Source organism: Hyperolius riggenbachi, chromosome 4 (assembly GCF_040937935.1).
Source record: "Hyperolius riggenbachi isolate aHypRig1 chromosome 4, aHypRig1.pri, whole genome shotgun sequence".
Lineage (NCBI taxonomy): Eukaryota > Metazoa > Chordata > Amphibia > Anura > Hyperoliidae > Hyperolius > Hyperolius riggenbachi.
Window position 1 is genome coordinate 414,502,525 of NC_090649.1, and position 23,927 is coordinate 414,526,451.

Sequence of the window (23,927 nt, forward strand, 5' to 3'; positions counted from 1 at the left end):
CACATATACAAGTAGATAAATACTTGTATAACATGTATTTCACTGTCCATGTTTTGATTTTAGTAATTTTTCTACAGTAAAAAAAGAAATAGAAAATACTTCTTGGCATTTCCCATTGTAAGTGTGGCTATTTTGAAGGCAATCCTAATGTCATTTCCTGCCTTACTCTCCTCTGCCTGATTGTATATGCATTACCCACCCTACACTATAGTGCATGAGAAATATTGGCCAATCAGAGATGAACAGAGGTGTGGGCGGGGAAACCAGGTGGGAAAGAGGCTTCAGCCAATCAGGCTGCATTAGTTAAGTCTGAGGGGAAATAGAGAAGCAAAAAAGGACAACCCAGCATGCCCTGCAACTTCCTTTTTGCGTACCAAATTTTGCGTGTACTAAATAGAGAGTCATGTAAACTGGGGAATGATCATTTATCAACAAGAAAAGTAATAGTGATTTTAACTTTTGATTACTTGGTTAGCACCCTTATTACTTGTTTACAAGATAAAAAGAATTGATTTTATGCCCGACAGTTACACTTTAAAGCAGACCTGAACTCAGAACTTCCTCTCTGCTATAAAAGATAAGAAACAGCGTAATAACCTTTAAAGAAAAAAAATATTTGTTACAGCAGATACAAATCCTACAATAAATCTGCAGTGTTTCTACTTCCTGCTTGCATAGAAGCACTAACATCCTGTGCTTTCAAGTGAGCTTATCTGCTGTGGCAGTCAGGTGACATAAGGGAGAGATCAGATTACAATTTGTGATTAGTCACAGATGAGGGGGGATTAGACAAACTAAACTCTCTAAATACATACAGGGTGAATTTCTCTGTTTTCCTTCTGTCCTGTGCAAGAGTTCAGGTCCATTTTAAGGAGCGGGGATCACAGCTAATCACTGTCATATGTACAAGTTTAATCAGTACTACAGTGTATTTTTTTCTAGCAATGGACGAATATGACTGTGACAAGGACTGAGAACGTTTTGTCGAAAACCAGCAAATTTTGAATAAATCTAGAATAGGCTTGACTCATGTTTTGCTTAGACAACCTAAGCAAATCAGGACCAGTGTGTATCATCAGCATAAGGTCTAGTAGCTAATGCTGGGCATACACGGCTCGATATTGCAGTTCCATCGATTCCCCGCTCTATTCTGCAGACAATTCTCTTATCTTCCGCTCGTTTTTCTCATCTTTTTCCATTGTCCTCAATGCAGAATCAAGGGGCGAAACGATCGGGCGGGAGATCGGACCTGTCGGAAATTATCTATCTAAATGGCTCAGAATCGAGCCGTGTATTCCCAGCATCACAGAACAGCCCTGAGTACTACCTGAAAAATCACTCCAATCTCATCCTCCTCCTCCACTCCATCTAAACCCAAAATCAATGTACAGGTTTGTGGACAAAAATTGTCAATATAAAATAAAACTTATCAGAATGATTCAACATTTCTTTTTTATTTAAAGTGCCATAGACATATTTACATTTTCATCATAACCTTTTAAAAGCCTTACCAGCAATTTCAACAGAAAACAAAATCAAAACATTTTGCCGTCATTCAATAACAAACTAAAGAAAATAAAAAATTTTTTAGACAAAAACACATTTAAAGTATAATTTTAGAGATAAAAATGTTAAATAAATTAATAGATGCAATTAGCATTCTGGCATATCCTGAAGAATTCAGAAGGGGAAAAAATAGAAAACAATCTGGACAATTATACAATTTGTTAACTTAAGAGTTAATATATTTGATAATGAAGACTTGCAGATGCCTTTATTCTCTGTGGGATGTTCCCTAGGAGTGCTAGTGCAGTGCTCCACAATTCACTTACATATGACAGATTGACATTGATGCCAATGTAGCAGCTATCACAGTGGCAAATCCGGTATTTAGCTTTACATTCACAGAAGAACTATCACCAGGTACATGGGAAAAGAAGCAAAAGGTTGTCTTTTTAAAAATTGGGGCCTAAGCTCTTTATTTAATCATCATTAACTTTAGCCTAGCATACAAATGATCTCTCCCCAATCTTTAACTACAACTGAAGTGAGAGAAATGTGTAGGCTGCCATAGTTATTGCCTTTTAAAGGAACACTATCAATTAACATGTTTTTTTAAATTGAGATGGGAATGGTTTGTCAAATGTTCTGCTGCAGCAGAACATTTGACTGCTGTATACTTTTCCCTGCTTATCTCTGCCTTTAATGTAATCAAATTTCTTTCCCAATTCACTAAAGGGAAGGTGGCTGGCCAAAGTGATGGACCAGTGAATCATGAGGGGAGGGGGGAATCCCTCTCCTTGCATCTGTTAACCCTGTGTTTACACCATAATTCTCTCACTTCAGTTGTCCTTTAGATTCGGGTGAGATCATTCATAGGCTAGGCTAAGCCCTTATTGAAATTTGTAAGTCTGATTTAAAGCAAATCTGAAGCAAACATGTAAATAAAAAGTTAGATACTCATGTAGATAGAAGGATGTGGATCTCATAGAGCCTTCCTGGTCCTCTCTCTGTGCCCTTGGTCCATCGCTGTACTTCCGTAAAAGTCCATACCTTTGGGAATCCTCAAAAGGCTTCAGAAGCACTCACATTCTGAGTGCTTCCGAAGAAGGGTACATCTGTACTGCGCGTGCACAAGCCCGGACTTGCTTCTGGAGGCTTCAGGAAGATCCCTGAAGGTGTATTCAACCAGATGGTTAAATAACTTTCATGGGAGAACAGCAGTTTAATGAGGGAACGCAAAGAAGACCAGAAGGGCTCTATGGGATGCAGAGCTTTCCCTCTCTATAGGGGAGTATCTAGCTTTTTTTTTTTTTTAAATTTGCTTCAGTTTTTCTTTAATCTCCCTGGCGGTGATCCTGAGTGTAGCTCGGGCAAGCCGCTGGGAGATCAATGCAGAGTATAGTGCTTTTACTCACCTCCCGGGGATCCAGACATCAGAAGCCATTTTCCTTCCTGTCCTCCGAGGCTATGAATCACTCTGGTGAGATCATCGTCAATGATCTCACTAAAGAGTTACAGCACCACCCAGAGGACGGAGGTAGAATTGCAGCGCTGGAGCCCAGAGAGGTGAGTGAGAGCAGGGACTGCTGCAGAGACTCTGGCGGCATGATTTTAGAGTCTGAAACATTTTTAAAAGACCCTAAAATCCGGGAATAATCATACCAGGGAGATTAAAAGTCCATACATATTTGCAACTTAGGTCACCTGAAACAACTGTTTGAAATAATTTCGGGTGCCTTTGTCATGAATGTGCAGGTGCCCCGCAACGCTCACTGATAACTCGTTGGCAATCAGACATGCTGGAAAATCATGCCTAAATCTATTGTTATGTAGCACTGCAGGCACCGGCAGGTTGCTCCCATCTATCATCCCTATAAAGCTGAATATGCTGCCTAGTCATGAGCCAAACAGCGGGTTTGTACTGCTGCCTGAAATGGTCTGCAAACATCTTTTTGGGTGACAGTCTATAGCATCTATGGGCGCAGTGAAGCGCTTTCGTATTAGTTCAATGTCTACATTCAACAGATCTTTCTCTTCTAAGACCTGGAACCCACTAGAAAGAGCAAAACACTATCGCAATTGCTAGCAATTTGTGATAGAGTTTTGCGAGCGATTTCCCTACTCCTATACAATTGCCGCATGTCCTGCGATTGCGATTTCCTTAATTGTAATCGCTCTAGTGGAATCTGTCCCATCTATTTACATTGGCAGAGCATTTAGGGAAATTGCTAGCAATTGAAAGCACTCCCTAAACACTCAAAAAGATGCTCTAGTGGGTTTCAGGTCACAGAAGGTGGAATTTTACAGATTTACCTTATGATCATCTTATCTTATTTCTAAACAGAGCTTGTTTTAATTAGAAGTATAGTGAGATCAAAGGGCAGGAAACAACTGAAAAATTCCTCTGTGGGAGACAAAGACAACAATTTGACAAAAGGTATATTGCTTACCCACTGCATCGGACACAAAAAAAAAAAAAAGGATTTGCTTTGAGTTAAGATTTAACACGGGTAAAATTTTCTAACATTTTTCCAATAGGTGCTTATTAACGGTACAATCTCCCAAACGATTGACCATAGGATTGATCAGAAACCATTAATGGTTAATGATCATCTTCTTGATTGTTGTGAAATCCAAGATAATTCTGGTTAGTGGGCTTGAACGAACTGATCGGTCGCAACAATTGGATCAGATGGCCAATCTTTCGGGAAATTGTATAGTTATTGGGCATCTTTAGCCCCATGGGTTAGAACGATATGAGCTCTAGAAAGCCACCAAGAATAAAATAATAAGGCCACACGTATTAAAAAAAAAAAAAGAAATCTCAGCTCGTTAAAGTAACTGTAGGGAGAAACATGGAGCCGGCCATCTTTACTACCCCCAAAAAAAGGGGGTACCATCCTGGCTGTCAAGCTTTGCCACCAATACTTTCCAATCCTCTACCCAGAAGAAGTTTGGCTTACTGACTACATGCTTAATGCAGGCGTAACTTCCAAATGAAAAGAGCAGCATTACAGCCAGGCAATAGACTAAAAGAATGCAGCACCCATATCTCTCTCCAGGTTTTGTTTAATAAAGCAGGAAAAAAATGTCCACAATGCTGTCTCCCATAGAAATTTGATTTCGCCTTTTTATTACATTAAAACTAATGCTTACTGCTTGCTATGCATTAGTGCATTTTCTGCACTGTTTTTGTTGTATTCTGAAATATCTCCCATCCATATATGCTATTGTTTACATGCCAACACCAGAATTCCCTTTGACTAGATAATATATAACTCAAGGCTAGTCTAGTAGCCAATCCTCATAGTTACAACGGTCAATCTTCACAGTTATAGCTATCAGGAGAAGCTCTTGTATCTGGAGCTCGGTAAGACTTCAGGCCTAGAATACGGCTCTGCTCACCTAATGCAGTGCAGCCATAATTTTACAATTAGCGAGGGAGAGAACAGCAGCTATTTTAAGCCCATTGCTAGAATTGCACACTGCACTTCTCCCACCTTGTCTATTTCATTAGAGATCGAATGCATCACTATGGCTTATACTCATGTCTACACCATGAGCTGTGTTGTTGCTTTCCACAAACACCGACTCCAAGGCAGCTTCCTGCTCCTCCAATGTGGAGGTTGCACCCAGGGGTAGGTTGCTGGGGAAGGCTGGCTCTTCCTGGCGTTTCTCGGTCTCGGTAGCCTTTCGTCCTTTTCTCTTGCCGAGGATTTTGATGTAATTGGCTGGAACGAATCCCGTAGTTTGGCCGTCCTGGCTTGCAAGTAGCCAGCCTCTCATTTTAGGCTGTTGTTCTGAAGACAAAATTACACAATCCATTATAACACACTAGGCCAGGAGGAGAATATTGGTTACAGAACATTACCGATATTCTAACAGCAACACCTGGCACCCCTTTACAAGATTATGTTTTGAATGTAAGCGTTTCCTGGGCTGGAGGACAATTACATGTTTTACCCCTTTTCCCAAGTGGAAGGAGCTTCATCATGCTGGGTACACACTATGAGATTTTCTGGTCGATTTACTGTCAGATCGATTTCCAACATGTTCGATTTGCTTTTCGATCGTTTTCCAAGCATTTTCCGATCAATTTTCCATTAAAGTGCACGGAAATCGATCGGAAAATGCTCGGAAAACGATCGGAAAGCAAATCGAACATGTTGGAAATAATCGATCTGACAGTAAATCGACCAGAAAATCTCATAGTGTGTACCCAGCATCAGAGTGAAGCTATGATGTGGAATTTTTCTTTCTTGCTGTTGCACTTTTATGTAAAGCACTTGCACTTTGTATCTACCCCTGACAAAGCCCCTTCCACTTTAAGGGATGAAACATGTTAGGTTGTGGTGGGGCGATGTGTTAGTAAATAGTTTCAACTCAGACTGGGTAAAAGGGTTAGACCTATTACGTGTACGTTATCCTGGTCTATACCTCCCCAGATCAGTATTTATATATGTATAGGCAGGCTTTGTAAATGTTCATAGTAAAGATTACATTTTAATATTCTCTTGAAAAGTATAATAATGTGTTTTTGTCCTAGAATCAGGTTTTGTGTAGAAGAAGCTGGAGGACATTTCCAAGACCATTATTCCACCTTGTATATTTTAGATCCATTGTGGGAATACAGTAGTTTGATGCACTATCTGTCCCAAGAAAGGACATTAGGATATGTGCTCCTAATCTTCACATGAGTCGGATGCTTGCACTGTGCATGTTATAGGGCCAGAGCCAAGACTCATATGAACTCTGGGGAGCCTCTATGCGGCGTATGGACTACGCAAGAGAATCCATTTTTAGGTAGTGAAGACACAGATTTTAACTTAGCTGTAGGGATGGAGGTGGTTGCTGGATGATTGATTTGCATGTGAGTGTGTAATGGGTTAACTGGTTTTGCATTATTTCACCACCACCTGCTTGTAGTGCTGTCACTTGGCAAGGTGGGTCAATAGCTTTGGGAAGGGAGGCTGACCGGTACACACAGATTTTCAAAGATTTCATGCTTAAGGCCCATACAGACGTCGGATTTTTCCGAACGACGGGTCGTTTGAACGTCCCGTCGTTCAGTCGTCCGTAGGCCAAATCGGGCGTATGTACAGACTGTCGTTCGCGTGATAAGACTGAGTTTGAGCGATCCACCGGGCGTGCGGACGACTGAATGACGGGACGTTCAAACGACCCGTCGTTCGGAAAAATCCGACGTCTGTATGGGCCTTTAAATTGATTGCCTGTGTGAAAATCTGTGTGTAGTGTGTGGAGGGAATCGAGCAGATAGATCCCTCTCTGATCAGATGGGAGATGGATATTTGTTGCTGAAAACTATCCCTGATTGATTTGTGGCTGAAATCAATCCATTCAATCGCGCAGGTCACGAGCTAGCGGCATTTAATTAGTCTCATCAGTCCACTGTCACTTTCTTCCATGTCTTCTCTCCACTGCCTGGATTTTTATGCTGAAATCTATTGAAAATCTGTGTGTAATGTGTGGAGGGATTCGATTAGATAGGTCTCTTTTACCAGATAATGATCTGAGAGGGATCAATTCGTTGCCAGGAGCATTCTGTGCAGGACGCACCTGGCGACTGAAGCCCATTTACCGGGCAGTATTACAGAGCCATGGAGCCATAGGGGAGGAGAGCAAAGGAAGTATCAGAGGTCAGGGGGTGGAAGCCGCAGGTAAGTATCAATTCTTTTATTTATCCCATCTTAGTACATTTTAAGTCTGTTTTTTGTTATTTCAATATCATCCATTTGCTGTAGGCATACATGAGGCAAGCAGAGGCAGAAACATCTGGTAACCTGTCCATACATTTGAAGTAACTCTGCATCCAAAATCATGGCGAGGTGTATTGTACAGAGACCAGCGTGACTGTAGGACTAAGAAACAAGGTAGAGAGATTACCTTTTGGCGCCAAGTTCACCAAGTCCCCAGCCCGGAAAGAAATCTCCTCATCTGTTGTAGCTGTGAAGTCATACTCTGCTCTTCCCACAACATGGTCGTCTTCCCCGCTAGCCCAGTTCACATTTTCTAGACAAGAAATGAGAGTTAAGAGTTAAAGAGAACCAGAGACAATAAAATAACATTTATACATACCTGGGGCTTTTTCCAGCCCCATCAGCCTGGATCGCCCCCACGCCGCTGCCTCTGTCCACCGGTACCGGGTCCTGTCATTTTGGCCAGTCGATGCAAGCGCAGTGCGCTCCCTCCGTACTGCGCAGGCGCATGCAGAGCCGGAGGGAGCCCCTGCGCATGCATACAAATGGACGCATCCGAAGTGACGGGACCCAGTACGGGCGATAGAGGCAGCGGAGGACGTCGGCGTGGGAGCGATCCTGGCTTATGGGATTGGAGGAAGCCCCAGGTATAACATCTTTCTTTCATTTTTAAAATGCGTTCGTCTCTGGTTCCCTTTAAAAGGACAGCAAAACAGCAGTAACCTACACCAACCAGAAACACTTTCACATTCATTGGCAAGCTAATGAAAGCTGATATCTGATTGGATGCTATAGAGTACTGCACACACCATTATTCTATGGGCCCCTTTTACACTTACTTAATAAAGTACTCGGGGGATTTGTATAGGATACGTGTTCCCTGAACAGGGTTAGGCCCCTAGCACACTAAAACATAACTTTTATTAGTTCTATTAAAATCAGGTATATCAAAAAGGTACAGCATTTATAAAACAAAAAACAGCTTCGTTGGCGTTTGACACTTTTGTGTCCAGGGCTGTGGAGTCGGAGTTGGAGTAATTTTGGGCACCCGGAGTCGGAGTTGGGGTTTCATAAACTAAGGAGTCGGGTAATTTTTGTACAAAATCCACAGCCCTGTTAAATATTAGACTAAAGAGTCGGAGTCAAGGAGTCGGGGCCATTTTGGTTACCAGGAGTCAGAGTCGTGGTTTCATAAACTGAGGAGTCTGAAGATTTTTGTACCGACTCCACAGCCTTGCTTGTGTCACATATGTATCATATCACTGGGATGGATCACTTTCAGGCAGATAACAATTGTACATCTATGTGCATGTGTCGTGGAGAGGAAAGGGATCTCCTCTCCAGCACCTATGCACAGCTAGTACATGCACAAATAGGACCTGCTGATCACACCCTCTTGCACCAAACACAGGTCTAACGGACAGTAGGGGATCACACCATGCAAACAGTGTACAAAATTACAAATAACTCGACATGTTTCGGCTAAACGCCTTCGTCCGGAGTGAATACATACAGTGGGTTGCAAAAGTATTCGGCCCCCTTGAAGTTTTCCACATTTTGTCATATTACTGCCACAAACATGAATCAATTTTATTGGAATTCCACATGAAAGACCAACACAAAGTGGTGTACACATGAGAAGTGGAACAAAAATCATACATGATTCCAAACATTTTTTACAAATAAATAACTGCAAAGGGGTGTGTGCATAATTATTCGGCCCCCTTTGATCTGAGTGCAGTAAGTTGCCTATAGACATTGCCTGATGAGTGCTAATGACTAAATAGAGTGCACCTGTGTGTAATCTAAAGTCAGTACAAATACAGCTGCTCTGTGAGGGCCTCAGAGGTTGTCTAAGAGAATATTGGGAGCAACAACACAGTGAAGTCCAAAAACACCCCGGACAGGTCAGGGATCAAGTTATTGAGAAATTTAAAGCAGGCTTAGGCTACAAAAAGATTTCCAAAGCCTTGAACATCCCACGGAGCACTGTTCAAGCGATCATTCAGAAATGGAAGGAGTATGGCACAACTGTAAACCTACCAAGACAAGGCCATCAACCTAAACTCACAGGCCGAACAAGGAGAGCGCTGATCAGAAATGCAGTCAAGAGGCCCATGGTGACTCTGGACAAGCTGCAGAGATCTACAGCTCAGGTGGGAGACTCTGTCCATAGGACAACTATTAGTCATGCACTGTACAAAGTTGTCTTTTATGGAAGAGTGGCAAGAAGAAAGACTGCAAAAGACTCGAGACTGGGGCGGAGGTTCACCTTCCAGCAGGACAATGACCCTAAACATAAAGCCAGGGCAACAATGGAATGGTTTAAAACAAAACATATCTATGTGTTAGAATGGCCCAGTCAAAGTCCAGATCTAAATCCAATCGAGAATCTGTGGCAAGATCTGAAAACTGCTGTTCACAAACGCTGTCCATCTATGCTGACTGAGCTGGAGCTGTTTTGCAAAGAAGAATGGGCAAGGATTTCAGTCTCTAGATATGCAAAGCTGGTAGAGACATACCCTAAAAGACTGGCAGCTGCAATTGCAGCAAAAGGTGGTTCTACAAAGGATTGACTCAGGGGGCCGAATAATTACGCACACCCCACTTTGCAGTTATTTGTAAAAAAATGTTTGGAATGATGTATGATTTTCGATCCACTTCTCCCATGTACACCACTTTGTATTGGTCTTTCACGTGGAATTCCAATAAAATTGATGCATGTTTGTGGCAGTAATGTGTCAAAATGTGGAAAACTTCAAGGGGGCCGAATGCAGTGCTGTGCATCAAACATATACAGTGCATCTGCCCCACATAACTGTCAGCATATATAGCCCCCATCAGAGCTCGTGTTGAGTTGTTTGTAATTTTGTACACTGTTTGCATGGTGTGATCCCCTACTTTCCGTTAGACCTGTGTTTGGTGCAAGAGGGTGTGATCAGCAGGTCCTATTTGTGCATGTACTAGCAGGGCATAGGTGCTGGAGAGGAGATCCCTTTCCTCTCCAGGACACATGCACATAGATGTACAATTGTTATCTGCCTGAAAGTGATCCCTCCCAGTGATATGATACATATGTGACACAAGAGTGTCAAACACCAACGCAGCTGTTTTTTGTTTTATAAATGCTGTACCTTTGATATACCTGATTTTAATAGAACTAATAAAAGTTATGTTTTAATGCACTAGGGGCCTAACCCTGTTCAGGGAACACAAACCCCTTTTACACTTACCATGCCGGTGTACTCCCTCAATCCACCCCCCAACCACAGCTTGTTGTAGTGGCCATTGAAGTCTATGAGACATGCCATACTCCAGGCACTTTTTATTTTTACTTTGGTCGCATAGCGACTATAATGTGTGCCAATGTAAAAGGACCCACATTGCAGGACTGGTCAATTCTGAGGAGCCAAGTAACTAAAGGTGGCCCCACACAGTACAATAACATGAGTAAAAACTTATTGGACACTAATACAAACAATGAGTTTCTCAGGATTCATCCGCTTCTTCATGGTAATAACACAGTGTTTTATCTTTCTGCAACATGCTCACTCAAGCTGCAGGAAGATAAGACAATAAATCATGAGAAACGCATTGTTTGTTTGGTGTCCAATAAATTGACTCTTTAACCTTCACACTGAACATCAACATTGTCTGACACTCACATGGGTGCGCCCACCCTGTATAATCTAGCTTCCCTCTTAGGGCTCATCCCTGCAGCCAATATCCAGTGGTTCCAGTGGACGTTTTTCGATTGGAGTGAGCCCCAAGTCCGGCAGAGGACTGTCCATCTGAGTGGAGACTGATTTCTCCACAAGCTCAAAACAATCTAATCGCTACCCGTGTTTGTAATTGTAAGTAGTATTTTTTTGTGGAATAATTTCCCTTATTTGTGAAAATACTACACTATTGGTGCTCCTGGTTTGTCTTTTCTCTTTCCGGGAACGTGGCCACTAACATTCCAATTTCTAGCGAAAAATCGTTCGAGCGATCAGATAATTCTGAACGGATGTGATCGGATGTAAATTATATCCATTGATGGGCACAATCAATTACAAGCAATTATAAAAACAGTCATCCGATTGTATTTTCGTTGAAAAGCCGTAGGTGCTGGAGGACCTTGTCCCAGCTCTGTAGGGGACACTCACCAGCCCCTTCAGTAAGCGCTGCATCAGCCCAGGTGGCCGCTATAAATTACATGGCAACAAGCGACAATGAAGCAAAGCCGCGCTGTGCCCCGGACCAGGAAACCTGCGGGAACTCTCTGCGCATGCACAGGCTTCCTGGCTTCAAGGTTCCTTTAAGTAGTCCCTTATATTACACAAAAATATTGCACAGTCAATGGGCAAATTTACTGGTGCCCACAGTCATGGTCTAATGTCCCAATATTCTAAGGCTGGGATTACTCCTGACCGATTTGTACCCCTTACATGTCACACAATGATACATGTTGCTGGAATCTGAACGGCAGTGCAGCAGGCCCTTTTCATTTTAGCAGTCAAGAGAAACATTTTAGTGTGAACGAACACACATTGTATAGGGCAATGCGTGTGAAGACAGGTTACAAATGCAGATTCTTGTGTAGTCTCTGCCCAAGGACAACATTTTGAGGAGTACCAAGTAACTTAGTATCTGGAGAAAATCTGAGTAAACAAGGGGAGTGGCCAAGATTTCAACCTGGGACTCTAGCAATGCACTGTGCTACCTGTATCACCACTTTGTATATCAACTGCTGTGTTGCACTGATCTCAATTCATTGTTAATCGACAGTTAACATTTGCTTAAGGCTAGTTTAATGCTGGGAATACACGTTTCGTTTTTGCCTTCGTTTTAGCCTTCGTTTCGATTGTGCCTTTTGTCCTTTTCGTTCCCGAAATAATCTAACGTACGGTTAATATCACCACCCACGGTTTCGTTTTTTTTTCCGATTCTGATGGTTTTGTTTTTCCAATGATCGAAGGCTGCAAAGAAACGAAACGAAAATCCCTTTTTACAGGGACGGACTAACATAAACGAACATATAATCGATCTGAACAGCCATCAAGCCTACCAATGGCTCGATTAGATGGATAAAGAGAGATAATATCAAACATGTTCGATCACTAGTCGTTCGTTTTTGGGGTCTATTAATCGAAACTATAATGAGATTAGGACTATTTTCACATACGTTTTCAACACTCGATTCGTTTGCTGAACGAATCGAAGGCTAAAACGAAGGCAAAAACGAAACGTGTATTCCCAGCATTAGGCTTCTTTCAGACAGGTGACTGAACTGTGCGATTGCTGAAGAGTTCAGTGTCCCGCTTGCCACCCGCCAGTGCAATTTCAATGCAGCCGAACTGCAGCGGTTGTAACACCACTTGTGTAAAGCTATGACACGCAGTGGTGTTACATGGCGGCAGAAGACCCCGATATGTTGTGTCTGAGCATGGCTGCGGCCGCACTCAGGTGAGACTCCATGGGAGGGGTCCGCCCAGCGCCTGTACTAAGTGATAGCAAGTGCCTGGCCAGTGCAGTAGAGAAGCTGACAGGCGGTAACTTCACCGCCTGTCAGCTGCCCGTCTGATATAGACCTGGCTGCCAAAGACAAGGTTCAGAAGTAACATAAGTCTGGAGATGCCTTAGCAAACCAGGCCCAAATTGGCTAATGCCAAATCCAGTCACTCCGATATTTCCTACTTACCTTCATTGCCCTCATTATTTCCTGAGGACAAGAGCTTCCAGATAAGGTAGGGACCACCAAGAATGACAGCAAAGAATAAGAAAATAGGCCATGATTTAGCCGAGCTGCTGCCGTCACTCTCTGCACCAATCCGAGCCACGGTTCCCGCACTCTCAGTCCATAAATCTTCATTTTCTGAACCTTTTCGAAGACCTAGAAGTCTCTGCAAGCGCCGGTACAGGAACCGGATTGTTCTGACAAGTGCAAAGGCAGAAAACACCTTCGTAAAATGGATCTTCATCCGTGAGAAGTGGTTTGCCACATCCAGGACTGCCCTGAAGCTATTGTAAACCGCAGAGAAAGTAGCATCCATCATCATACTGACCGAGGCAAAGGCATGAACAATGCTTTCGATGGACTGAAAAGCTCCGCGGCTGCTTTCTTCAGCTTGACGGACAAACCTGCTGGGAGGCACATCATCCGTCTGAAACCGGTTGTAACCAACGCCACTGCCGTAGCCATAGCTGTATGGGCTGTAGCCACCGTACAATGAACTGCCGTAGCTGCCGTACGAGCCGAAACCAGGCGAGAATGAATTGTAGGCAGATCGGTATGTGCCCAGCGTGCTGTTTCTGGTCTGCTGAGAAGGTCTAGGAGGCAAAGGAGGTGCCACCCTGCTGAGTGGTGCTTGACTGGGTCTAGTAATAGTGCTGTTTCTCAAGTCAGCTGACCTACGAATAAAACAAAAATACATACCGGTAGATGAAAAAAACAACCTGATAAGTAAATGCAATTTGCATTTTCATGCATTTTCCATTAAAAGGAACCCGAGGCGAGACACATATGGAGGCTGACTTATTTGTTTGAAACAATGCACACTGCCTGGCTGTCCTGCCGATCCTCTGGCTCTAATACTTTTAACCATTGACCATGAACAAGCAAGCAGAACAGATGTTTCTGACAAAAATCTGACAAGATTAGCTGCATGCTTGTTTTAGGTGAGTGTTTTATACACTACTACAGTCAGAGATCAGCAGGACTGCCAGGCAACTGGTATTGTTTAAAAGAAAATAAATATGGCAGCCTCCATTTCCCTCTCACTTTAGGTACCCTTTAAAAATAGGTAATTTATCTAATTTATAGGCCTGAGTGTTATACCATGAAGATAGGTATAATTATACAACTATCAACATTAGTGATAAATGAAAAAAATCTAACACAAATTTCCAGATTGAATCTGCTAGAAATTGGTGCACTAGGTGGCCAGATTGATCATAAGACCGATTTTTAGCCAAAATGTAGGTCGATCAGCAGTGGATAAAAAAAGGAGACACCCAAGAGCCCGATATAGTGTAGTATGTACTCTAATTATGGGAAAGAAAAGGTAAGTATAAATGTTATAGTCACAAGGCTGGGTTACCGTCCAGATAACCACTGTATAGGCAGGTGGGGAGTATTAGATCTGCCCCCACTCAGGAATAAGAAGTCCCTCTCTGTAGATCGGAAGAAAGGGGCCAATTCCCCTCCATGCCCGACAATTGTACAGTTGTACAGAGGCACCAGAAGTGTAAAAAAAAAAGTAACATTTTTAAAATGGTTGGTGGGCTTACCTCCCCAAGGTAGACACAAGATGCTGTTGATTTTTTCAACAAAAACAATTATTATTTACATACTCCAGACAAGTGCAACGCATTTCGCGGGCATATCCCACTTCGTCAGGCTATAGGTAGGACTGAGTATCAGTGCATGATATTTGATAGTGTAATTTTAGGTGTTGCTTGAATTTTAAGTGTGTGAGTGTGTGAGTGTGAGTGTGTGTGAGTGTGAGTGTTTTCCTTTTGAATAGTGATTAGATAGTGGTCATATAGTGGGTATCAAACATGGGGCTTGATTCAGAAAGCGGTGCTAACTGTTAGCACGCTTGTGAAAAGCCCTCTAACACGCCTAAGTTCAGTTAGGTCGTGATAAGATCAACTCGCGTGCAAAGTCCCGTGCGCAAAACTTTGCGCGCGCACAGCACGGTGCGCGCATAATATAGCACCAGGGTGCAACGATAGTGGCGCACCCGATGCGCCTATAAGGTCGCATGGGGTGTGACTAATGTCGCATAGTGCGACGTTAAGGTCGCACCCCATGCGACCTTATAGGCGCATTGGGTGTGTCGTTAGCGACATTTCGCGCGCGCAAGGTTTTGCACTCGAAGGGATTTTCAAACAGGTGCTAACCTAGTTAGCACAATACTTAACACGCCCAAAGTCTTTAGGCGTGCTAACTAGGTTAGCACCGCTTTCTGAATCAAGCCCATGGTGTATAGGTTTGCAGGCAGAAATAAGTGAAAAATGGGGTGGCTAATTTTATATGAAAAGTATTAGGTGAGGGAGTTTTTTTTCATGTGGATGGTTCCAGAGTAATAGGTGGTAGAGTATGTATGCATGCATATCTATCCATCCATCCATCAATCCATCCATCCACACCTAAAATTAATATTCAAACAACCCCTAAAACTATACTATCGAATATTATCATGCACTGATAGTCAAAGTTTTTTGTCTCTACCTCCCTGGGGAGGTAAGTCCACCACTAAACCCCACTTTAAAAGTTTTACCTATTTTACACTTCTGGTGCCTCTGTACAACTGTATGATCAGCGGTGGGTCAACAGTGGGAGCAGACTGACGGCCCATAATGGTACATTGGATCGAACAGTGCAATGCTGAGGTTCCATAGATTTATAATAGATTTCATTTTGAAATCTACTGAAAATCTGTTCCTAGTGCGTGCACATTAAATGGTTCCCTGTCAGATTGGATCTGACAGGAATCTGATGGTTCAATCTGGTGGCCACCTTACCTTTTTTTTGTTATACAATAGTGAGAATTAGCAGTCTGGACCGGAAGTTTGCACAGGATCAACCAGGTTTGAAAAAGATAATGATTAGTTACATAACAGCTTGAATACATAAACAAGGTAATTAATCATTGCTAGAGATAATCTTAGAATTCAACTTTCTTCTAGATTTTTCTCTCTAGGCTACTGAAATTAGGCAGTAGAGTAGGCTGAGCTGTAGGGCCTTGTACACAATGCAAGATCACATCCCATTTCCGATAGAGAAATGTGTAGTAAAACTATAGAGCCTACTGACTGCCAGCGACTGATCCCAAATACAAAATTGATCTGCTTTTCAATCAAAAGCAGATTGACATGCTGAAAAACATTGATTGTATATGGCCTTTTGATCATAATGTGAAAACAACCCGCATCCATGTGTATGCTAGCTTTTGTCTAAATACGATTGATGGCAGATCTGAATATTAATCTGATCACTCGCTCAAAAATGAAAATTGCATGGTGTGTACCAAGCTTAACTTTGCACAGTTAATCATATTCTGAAAACCAATAGGAACTGTAACCAAGGATTGAACTTCATCCCAATCAGTAGCCGATACCCCTTCACCACGAGAAATCTGTATCTTTTCTTTGATAGATCATCACGGCGGGTCTGTATGACTGATATTGTGGTAAAACACTTCCCATAGTGTCAGGTCATGACCATTGTCCTGACATCACACTGTGGGAGCCTCATGGCATTATGGGAAATAAACGGCTTTCCTACTGCCAAGCACCCAGTATCTCCCTCTGTGCATTTGTATATCTGTAAAAAAACACTTTTAGCCTATTGCATTGTTAGGGGGTATGGTATAAATAATGGCAGTTGATGCTGTTTTTCTTAAAGAGAACCCGAGGTGGGTTTGACAAATATTATCTGCATACAGAGGCTGGATCTGCCTATACAGCCCAGCCTCTGTTGCTATCCCAAACCCCCCTAAGGTCCCCCTGCACTCTGCAATCCCTCCATAAATCACAGCGACACTGCTGACAAACAGCTTGTCAGAGCTGGCTGTGTTTATCTCTATAGTGTCAGTCTGCTGCTCTCCCCGCCTCCTGCAGAACTCTGGTCCCCGCCTGCATCCCTTCCCTCCCTGCTGATTGGAGGGAAGGGACGGGGGCAGGGACCGGAGCTATGCAGGAGGCGGGGGAGCAGCTGAGACTGACACTACAGATGTAAACACAGCCTCACAGCACGGCTGTGATTTATGAGGGATTGCAGAGTGCAGGGGGACCTTAGGGGGGTTTGGGATAGCAACAGAGGCTGGGCTGTATAGGCAGATCCAGCCTCTGTATGCAGATAACATTCTTTAAACACACCTCGGGTTCTCTTTAATGTCTGCCAGTAGTAAAAATGATTACTTGCAGGCTGCTTATGGACAAATTACATGGCAAATATCAATAATTTCTTGATCTCTCCTCTATGATTTAACCTCTTGCTTTGTATTGATTTTTTCCCCCCTTTTGCTAAAGTCCCTCTTTAAATAACTGACTGTTTAAAACTGTCAATCATTTGCTCCCAGAATGTAGATAGCCTTGTGCAAATTTTCAGTTCATCCTCAATTAATTCCATGAACTATAGACAAAAAAACCTAACTGGAAAATCAAATTGTGCATCTCACATCTATATTATACCCTTTCTGTAGGAGTTTGCCCATGTAAGCTCCAGTTCATCCCCACTAATTCCAGTTCTTGTACAGTATTCTCCTCAGCCTCTAAGTGGGGTGCTCCACCCGGCTGGTTTTGGTTAGCCCCTGCCTGTCATTGGTTCACCTCCTCCTATGCTGTAAGCAGAGTTGTGCAGAGAAGCACCGGCCCTGCATTCTATCATCACGCTCCACCCGGCTAATTTTTCATGCCACCTGGCTTCTTTTTCATGGAAAAAAATTCTGGGAGAACATTGTTGTAGGGGAAAACACAAAAAGTTGAGTTCATCTCCTCATGGAAGATTGTCAGTTACTTATTTAGAAAACCAGTTAAAGGACAACTGAAGTAAAGGCTCATACACACGCTCAACAAAAGTCTTTTAAATGCACGATCAAACAATTGAGGAAGTTGGACAACTTTTGTGAAGTAAAAGATGTGCAAACAACAAGGCTTTATCACTGATAAGAGGAGACCAACGACTGATAACACGCAGCTCAAGTCAATCCAACTGTTGCGCTTTCTGAGCGCTTTTTAAAAAAAAGATTGCAGCGATCGTGTACATTTTTACACGTATGCTATCGCAGCAATTTTTACGTATGAGATTTTAATGAAGGAGAATGGGAGTGATTTTTAAAAAGCATTAATTGCTAGCACTCAGAAAAGGGATTATAATTTGTCTGAGCCCTAAGAGGGTTGTGGAGGTTGCCATATTTATTTCCTTTTAAGCAATACCAGTTGGCTGGCTATCCTGCTGAACCTCTGCCTCTTAATACGTAGCCATAGACCCTGAACAAGCATAGGCTTATCAGGTGTTTCTGACATTATTGTCAGATCTGACAAGATTAGCTGCATGCTTGTTTCTGGCGATTCAGACACTACTGCAGCCAAAAAGACCAGCAGGGCTGCCAGGCAACTGCTATTGTTTAAAAGGAAATACATATGGCAGTTTCCATATTCTTCTCACTTCACTTGTCCTTTGACCACTTAAGGACTGCAGTCTTAAAACCCCTTAAGGACCAGACACTTTTTTTCCATTCAGACCACTGCAGCTTTAACGGTTTATTGCTCGGTCATACAACCTACCACCTAAATTAATTTTACCTCCTTTTCTTGTCACTAATACAGCTTTCTTTTGGTGCTATTTGATTGCTGCTGTGATTTTTAGTTTTTATTATATTCATCAAAAAAGACATGAATTTTGTCAAAAAAATTATTTTTTTTAACTTTCTGTGCTGACATTTTTCAAATAAAGTAAAATTTCTATATACATTTGTCTAAATTTTTTGTGCTACACGTCTTTCATCAATAAATAGACACTTATTGGATTTTTTTTGTTTGGGTAAAAGTTATAGCGTTTGCAAACTATGGTGCAAAAAGTGAATTTCCCCAGTTTGAAGCATCTCTGACTTTTCTGAGCACCTGTCATGTTTCATGAGGTGCTAGAATTCCAGGATAGTATAAATACCCCCCAAATGACCCCATTTTGGAAAGAAGATATCCCAAAGTGTGACAACAAAAAAAAAAAGTTTCAATTTCTGCTAACTTGTGACAAAAAAAAATAAATCTGCCATGGACTCACCATGCCCCTCTCTGAATACTTTGGGGTGTCTACTTTCCCAAATGGGGTCATTTGTGGGTGTGTTTACTGTCCTGCCATTTTGGGGGGTGCTAAATTGTAAGCACCCCTGTAAAGCCTAAAGGTGCTCATAGGACTTTGGGCCCCTTAGCTCACCTAGGCTGCAAAAAAGTGTCACACGTGGTATCGCCGTACAGGAGAAATAGTAATATGTGTTTTAGGGTGTATTTTTACACATATGCATGCTGGGTGAGAGAATTATCTCTGTGAATGAGAATTTTTTTTTTCTTTTTTCTTTACACACAATTGTCCATTTACAGAGATATTTCACCCACCCAGCATGGGTATGTGTAAAAATACACCCCCAAACACATTATACCACTAAGTACGGCGATACCACATGTGACACTTTTTTGCAGACTAGGTGCTCTAAGGGGCCCAAAGTCCCAGGTCATTTTGAGGCATTTGATTTCCAGACTACTCCTCGCAGTTTAGGGCCCCTAAAATGCCAGGGCAGTATAGGAACCCCACAAGTGACCCCATTTTAGAAAGACGACACCCCAAGGTATTCCAGTAGGTGTATGGTAAGTTCATAGTAGATTTTATTTTTTATCACAAAAATGACACTGTGAAAAAAAAATCTTCTATGAACTCATCATACACCTAACGGAATACCTTGGGGTGTCTTCTTTCTAAAATGGGGTCACTTGTGGGGTTCCTATATTTCCCTGGCATTGTAGGGGCCCAAAACCGTGAGGAGCAGTTTGGAAACCAAATGCCTCAAAATGACTGTTCAGTGGTATAAGCATCTGCAAATTTTCATGACAGGTGGTCTATGAGGGGCTGAATTTTGTCGAACCAGTCATAAGCAGGGTGGCCTCTTAGATGACAGGTTGTATTGGCACTGAAGTGCACGAAGCGCAGGATGTTCTCAAATTGTGACCTGGACATGGCAGCAGAGAACATGGGCATGTGATGTATTAGGTGCGTAGACCAATCAGACCGCAATACATTATTTTTGACTAGACCCATGTTAAGGAGAAGGCCCCAAAAAATGTTAAGTTTGGAAACTTGGAGTGGTTTCCACTGAAAAGGCTGGGCATGGTAGCTTCTCAGATTGGCGGTAGCGTATTGTGTGGCATAACGGTTGGTCTCAGCCACAATTAAGTCGTAGAGATCCACGGTGCAGAACAGATGAAAAAAAGTCTAGGGCCAATCCTAGATTATCTGTCTCCACCTGGACTCCAGACTGGGCGGTGAAAGGTGGTAGTACGGGTGCAGCGAAACCAGGGGATTGCCAACTGGGATTTGCCAGCACCTCTGGGAGACTATGGGTAGTACAGGCCCGTTTTGCTGGAGGCTGCGACTCGGGTCTTAATGCACGTGCCACTGAACCAGTTTCTTCTACCATGCTGGTGCTCGCCACTTCACCAGGGTCTATGGTAGTACTGGTGCTAGGTCCAGGAGAGACTACGCTGCTGGTACATGCCTCACCAAGAAAACTCGGATCAGTGCTAGCACCACTCTGCTGCCCTTGAGTCTGATCCTGCGCCACCTGCGGTCCAGTGACATGGGGTGTGGTACGCCTGGCTCTAGCAGGGATCTCAACGTCATTGCTATCGGTCAGAGAGCCACTGCTGTTCACCGGTTCGTATTCTGACCCGGATGATTCGTCGGATGAGGCTTCCCAATCGCACTCACCCCACTCGGCCAGAATCTCAGCGGCCTCTTCAGCGGAATACCCTTTTTTTGCCATGGTGGACTGCTAAATTTAGGGGGTATTCCTCTGAGACTACCCAGGAAAAAGAGCACCTACCTAGTAAAAGGGAGCAATTGTGAAGTAGAAAGCTGAGGTCACTGAGTTTTGATTAAAAAAAAAAAAACAAACAAACAAAAAAAACTAATCTTTACAACACTACAACTATTGTACAGTGTTTTTACAGTGATCAGGAAAAAAATTCTGTCACTGCGGTGGGGCGTGAACGCAAGTGCAGGTGACCGATCAGGCCTGAACGGTCAAAAACTGCGTTTTTAGTGTATCTTATTGACCCTAATATAGATGTGACTGCGATCAGCAATTATCACTTACAGATACTATATAGTAGCAATGCTGATTAGCAACAGTGATGATGCTAATCAGCAACTAATTAGTGACTGCGGTGTGGTGGGCTGGGTGCTAACTGACGCTAACTACCCAAAGAAGGGCCCTAGCTAAATAACTGGCCTAACTGTTAAAACTAGTGATACTGAAAAAGTGACAGTTTTCACTGATCACTGTTTTTAGATGATGATAATAATAATAATACTAATAAAAATAATAATTTTGTATAGCGGTTTTCACCTGTCGGACTCAAAGCGCTTGCGAGGCAGCCACTAGAGCACACTCAGTAGGCAGTAGCAGTGTTAGGGAGTCTTGCCCAAAGAGCTCCTTACTGAATTTCTGGCTTACTGAACAGGCAGAGCCGAGATTCGAACCCAGGTCTCCTGTGTCAAAGGCAGAGCCCTTAAAGAGAGTCTGAAGCGAGAATAAATCTCGCTTCAGACCTCATAGTTAGCAGGGGCATGTGTGCCCCTGCTAAACCGCCGCTATCGCGCCGCTAAACGGGGGTCCCTTCACCCCCAAATCCCCTTTGGAGCAGCGCTTCCTGGTTGGGGCAGGGCTCACCGCCGCAGCCCTGCCCCACACGCGTCTGTCAGCGCGTATCTTCGCCTCTCCCCCGCCCCTCTCAGTCTTCCTTCACTGAGAGGGGCGGGGGAGAGGCGGCGATGCTCCGCTGATAGACGCGACTGGAGGCAGGGCTGCAGCCGTTAGCCCTGCCTCCAGAAGCGACCAAGTCTGCGACCAAGTGTTGCGGGGGTGGGTTTGGGTGTGAAGGGACCCCCGTTTAGCGGCGCAATAGCGGCGGTTTAGCAGGCGCACACATGCCCCTGCTAACTATGAGCTCTGAAGCAAGATTTATTCTCGCTTCAGAGTCTCTTTAACCAGTACACCATCCAGCCACCACTAGGATAGTCACAGGGGGATGATCGGAGGCGGGGGGGGGGGGGGTTCTGAGGGGGTGGGTGATCAGAAGCCCGCAGGGGGCAGATTAGGGCCTGATCTGATGGGTAGGAGTGCTAGGGGGTGACAGGAGGTGATTGATGGGTATCTCAGGGGGTGATTAGAGGGGAGGATAGATGCAAACAATGCACTGGGGAGGTGATTGGGGTGTGGGCGGGTGTTTGGGTGCCCGCAAGGGGCAGATTAGGGTCTGATCTGATGGGTAGCAGTGACAGGGGGTGACGGGGTAATTGATAGGTGATTACAGGGGAGAATATTTGCAAGCAATGCACTGGCGAGTTGATCAGAAGGGGTCTGAGGGCGAGGGTGGGTGATTGGGTGCCCGCAAGGGGCAGATAAGGGTCTGATCTGATGGGTAGCAGTGACAGGGGGTTATTGATGGGTGATTGACAGGTGATCAGTGGGTGACTACAGGGGAGAATGGATGTATACAGTACACCGGGGGGGGGGGGGGGGGGCAGTTTAGGACCTAATCTAAAATATAGCGTTGACAGATAGTGACAGGGGGTGATTGATGGGTGATTAGGCACAAACCGTGGTCTGAGGGAGTGATCGGGGGGGGGGGGGGGTCTGAGGGGGTGCAGTGGGCAGGATCAGTGTGCTTGTGTGTTTATTAGAAGGGCTGCCTCCACTCCTGGTGGTCGCTCAATCACTGGGACCACCAGGGGAGGAGGCAGCCAGTATAATACACTTTGTTAGCTTAACAAAGTGCATTATACTTTAGTAACGGAGAGATTGGAGGGTTAACAACCCGCCGGCGCTGCTAATTGACAATCACCGGCTAATTAGTCCCCCAGGTGCCGCCGACCAGCCTTACGTGGTTCTGGGGGAGCCACCTTGCTGCCGCCAGTAGGTAGTGGGCGGTCGGCAAGTGGTGAATGAACTCCAGTTTCTCAGTCCAACTTCAAAATAGTTTGCCTAGGAGTAGGGAAGCTGGCTAACATCTTTGTGTAGATCCTTTCCAGTGAATATTTATGAAAAAAAAATAATGCTTCATACACACTTGAGATAAAAGTCTTTGGAAAAGGCAAGATCACAGACCAATTTTACCCCATTCCATGTAGTATGAGAGCCATACTCTACACAGTCTATTCTATGGAGCTGCATTCCCCATCAGATAAAATCTTTGCAAGATGCTGCACACAAAGATGCCCGTACACACTCAAAAGATCATTGTCTGCAAAAGATCATCTGATTAGATTATCCTCATGCTTGTTTCAAGTGTGTGATTCAGACAATACTGCAGCCAGAGGGATAAGCAGGCCGCCATGCAACTAAACTAAACCAGGAAATATATATAACAGCCTCCATGCGTCTTTTACATCAGGTTCACTTTTAGGAAACTCTAGTGTTACTTCTGTGAACAACGCAGGCAATACAACAACAGCAAAAGGCCATCTGGACCTTTCTTGTGGCCTATGCAACGGCCGCTGAGAGTGTTCTATCTCATGGGGTGTATGTGGGTCCCATCCATGCCCTGTGTGCACATGACAGGGGTAATAGGGGTGGCAGGTGCTGCAGCCATCCCTCCCCCCTACAGCGCTGCAGTCTGTGATCTTTGGACTTCGGCACCCAGCCCGGCCTCCCCCGCCCCGTCTTCCTGCACCCCCTCCCCATGACCACCCGGCACCCCCGACACTCACTGAAAGGAGGTGGTGGGGAGGCCGCCCAGGACCCTCCGGGTCTCCCACGGTTTAGGAGGAGCAGGCTGAGCCGCCATCCCGCTTCACTGCCAAGCCATGCACAGGCCCAACCAATCGAGCACTGACAACTACCGCAAATACTACACACTAGTGTTGTCCGGATCATGAACGATTCGGATCTTTGATCCGAATCTATTTTATGAGTCGATCATCCGAATCATCAAAATGAACGA

At 43.9% G+C, this 23,927-nt stretch overlaps 1 protein-coding gene across 1 annotated transcript; it reads right to left on the reverse strand.

Moving 5' to 3' along the window:
• Positions 1-1,470: 1,470 nt before the first annotated feature.
• Positions 1,471-23,848, reverse strand: PEX13 (peroxisomal biogenesis factor 13). Its single transcript, XM_068232390.1, has 4 exons — positions 23,695-23,848; positions 12,904-13,613; positions 7,408-7,533; positions 1,471-5,303 (listed from the first exon to the last, which is right to left on the reverse strand). The coding sequence occupies exons 1-4, from the start codon at positions 23,769-23,771 to the stop codon at positions 5,017-5,019; spliced, it is 1,200 nt and encodes a 399-aa protein (XP_068088491.1). The 5' UTR covers positions 23,772-23,848; the 3' UTR covers positions 1,471-5,016.
• Positions 23,849-23,927: the final 79 nt, after the last annotated feature.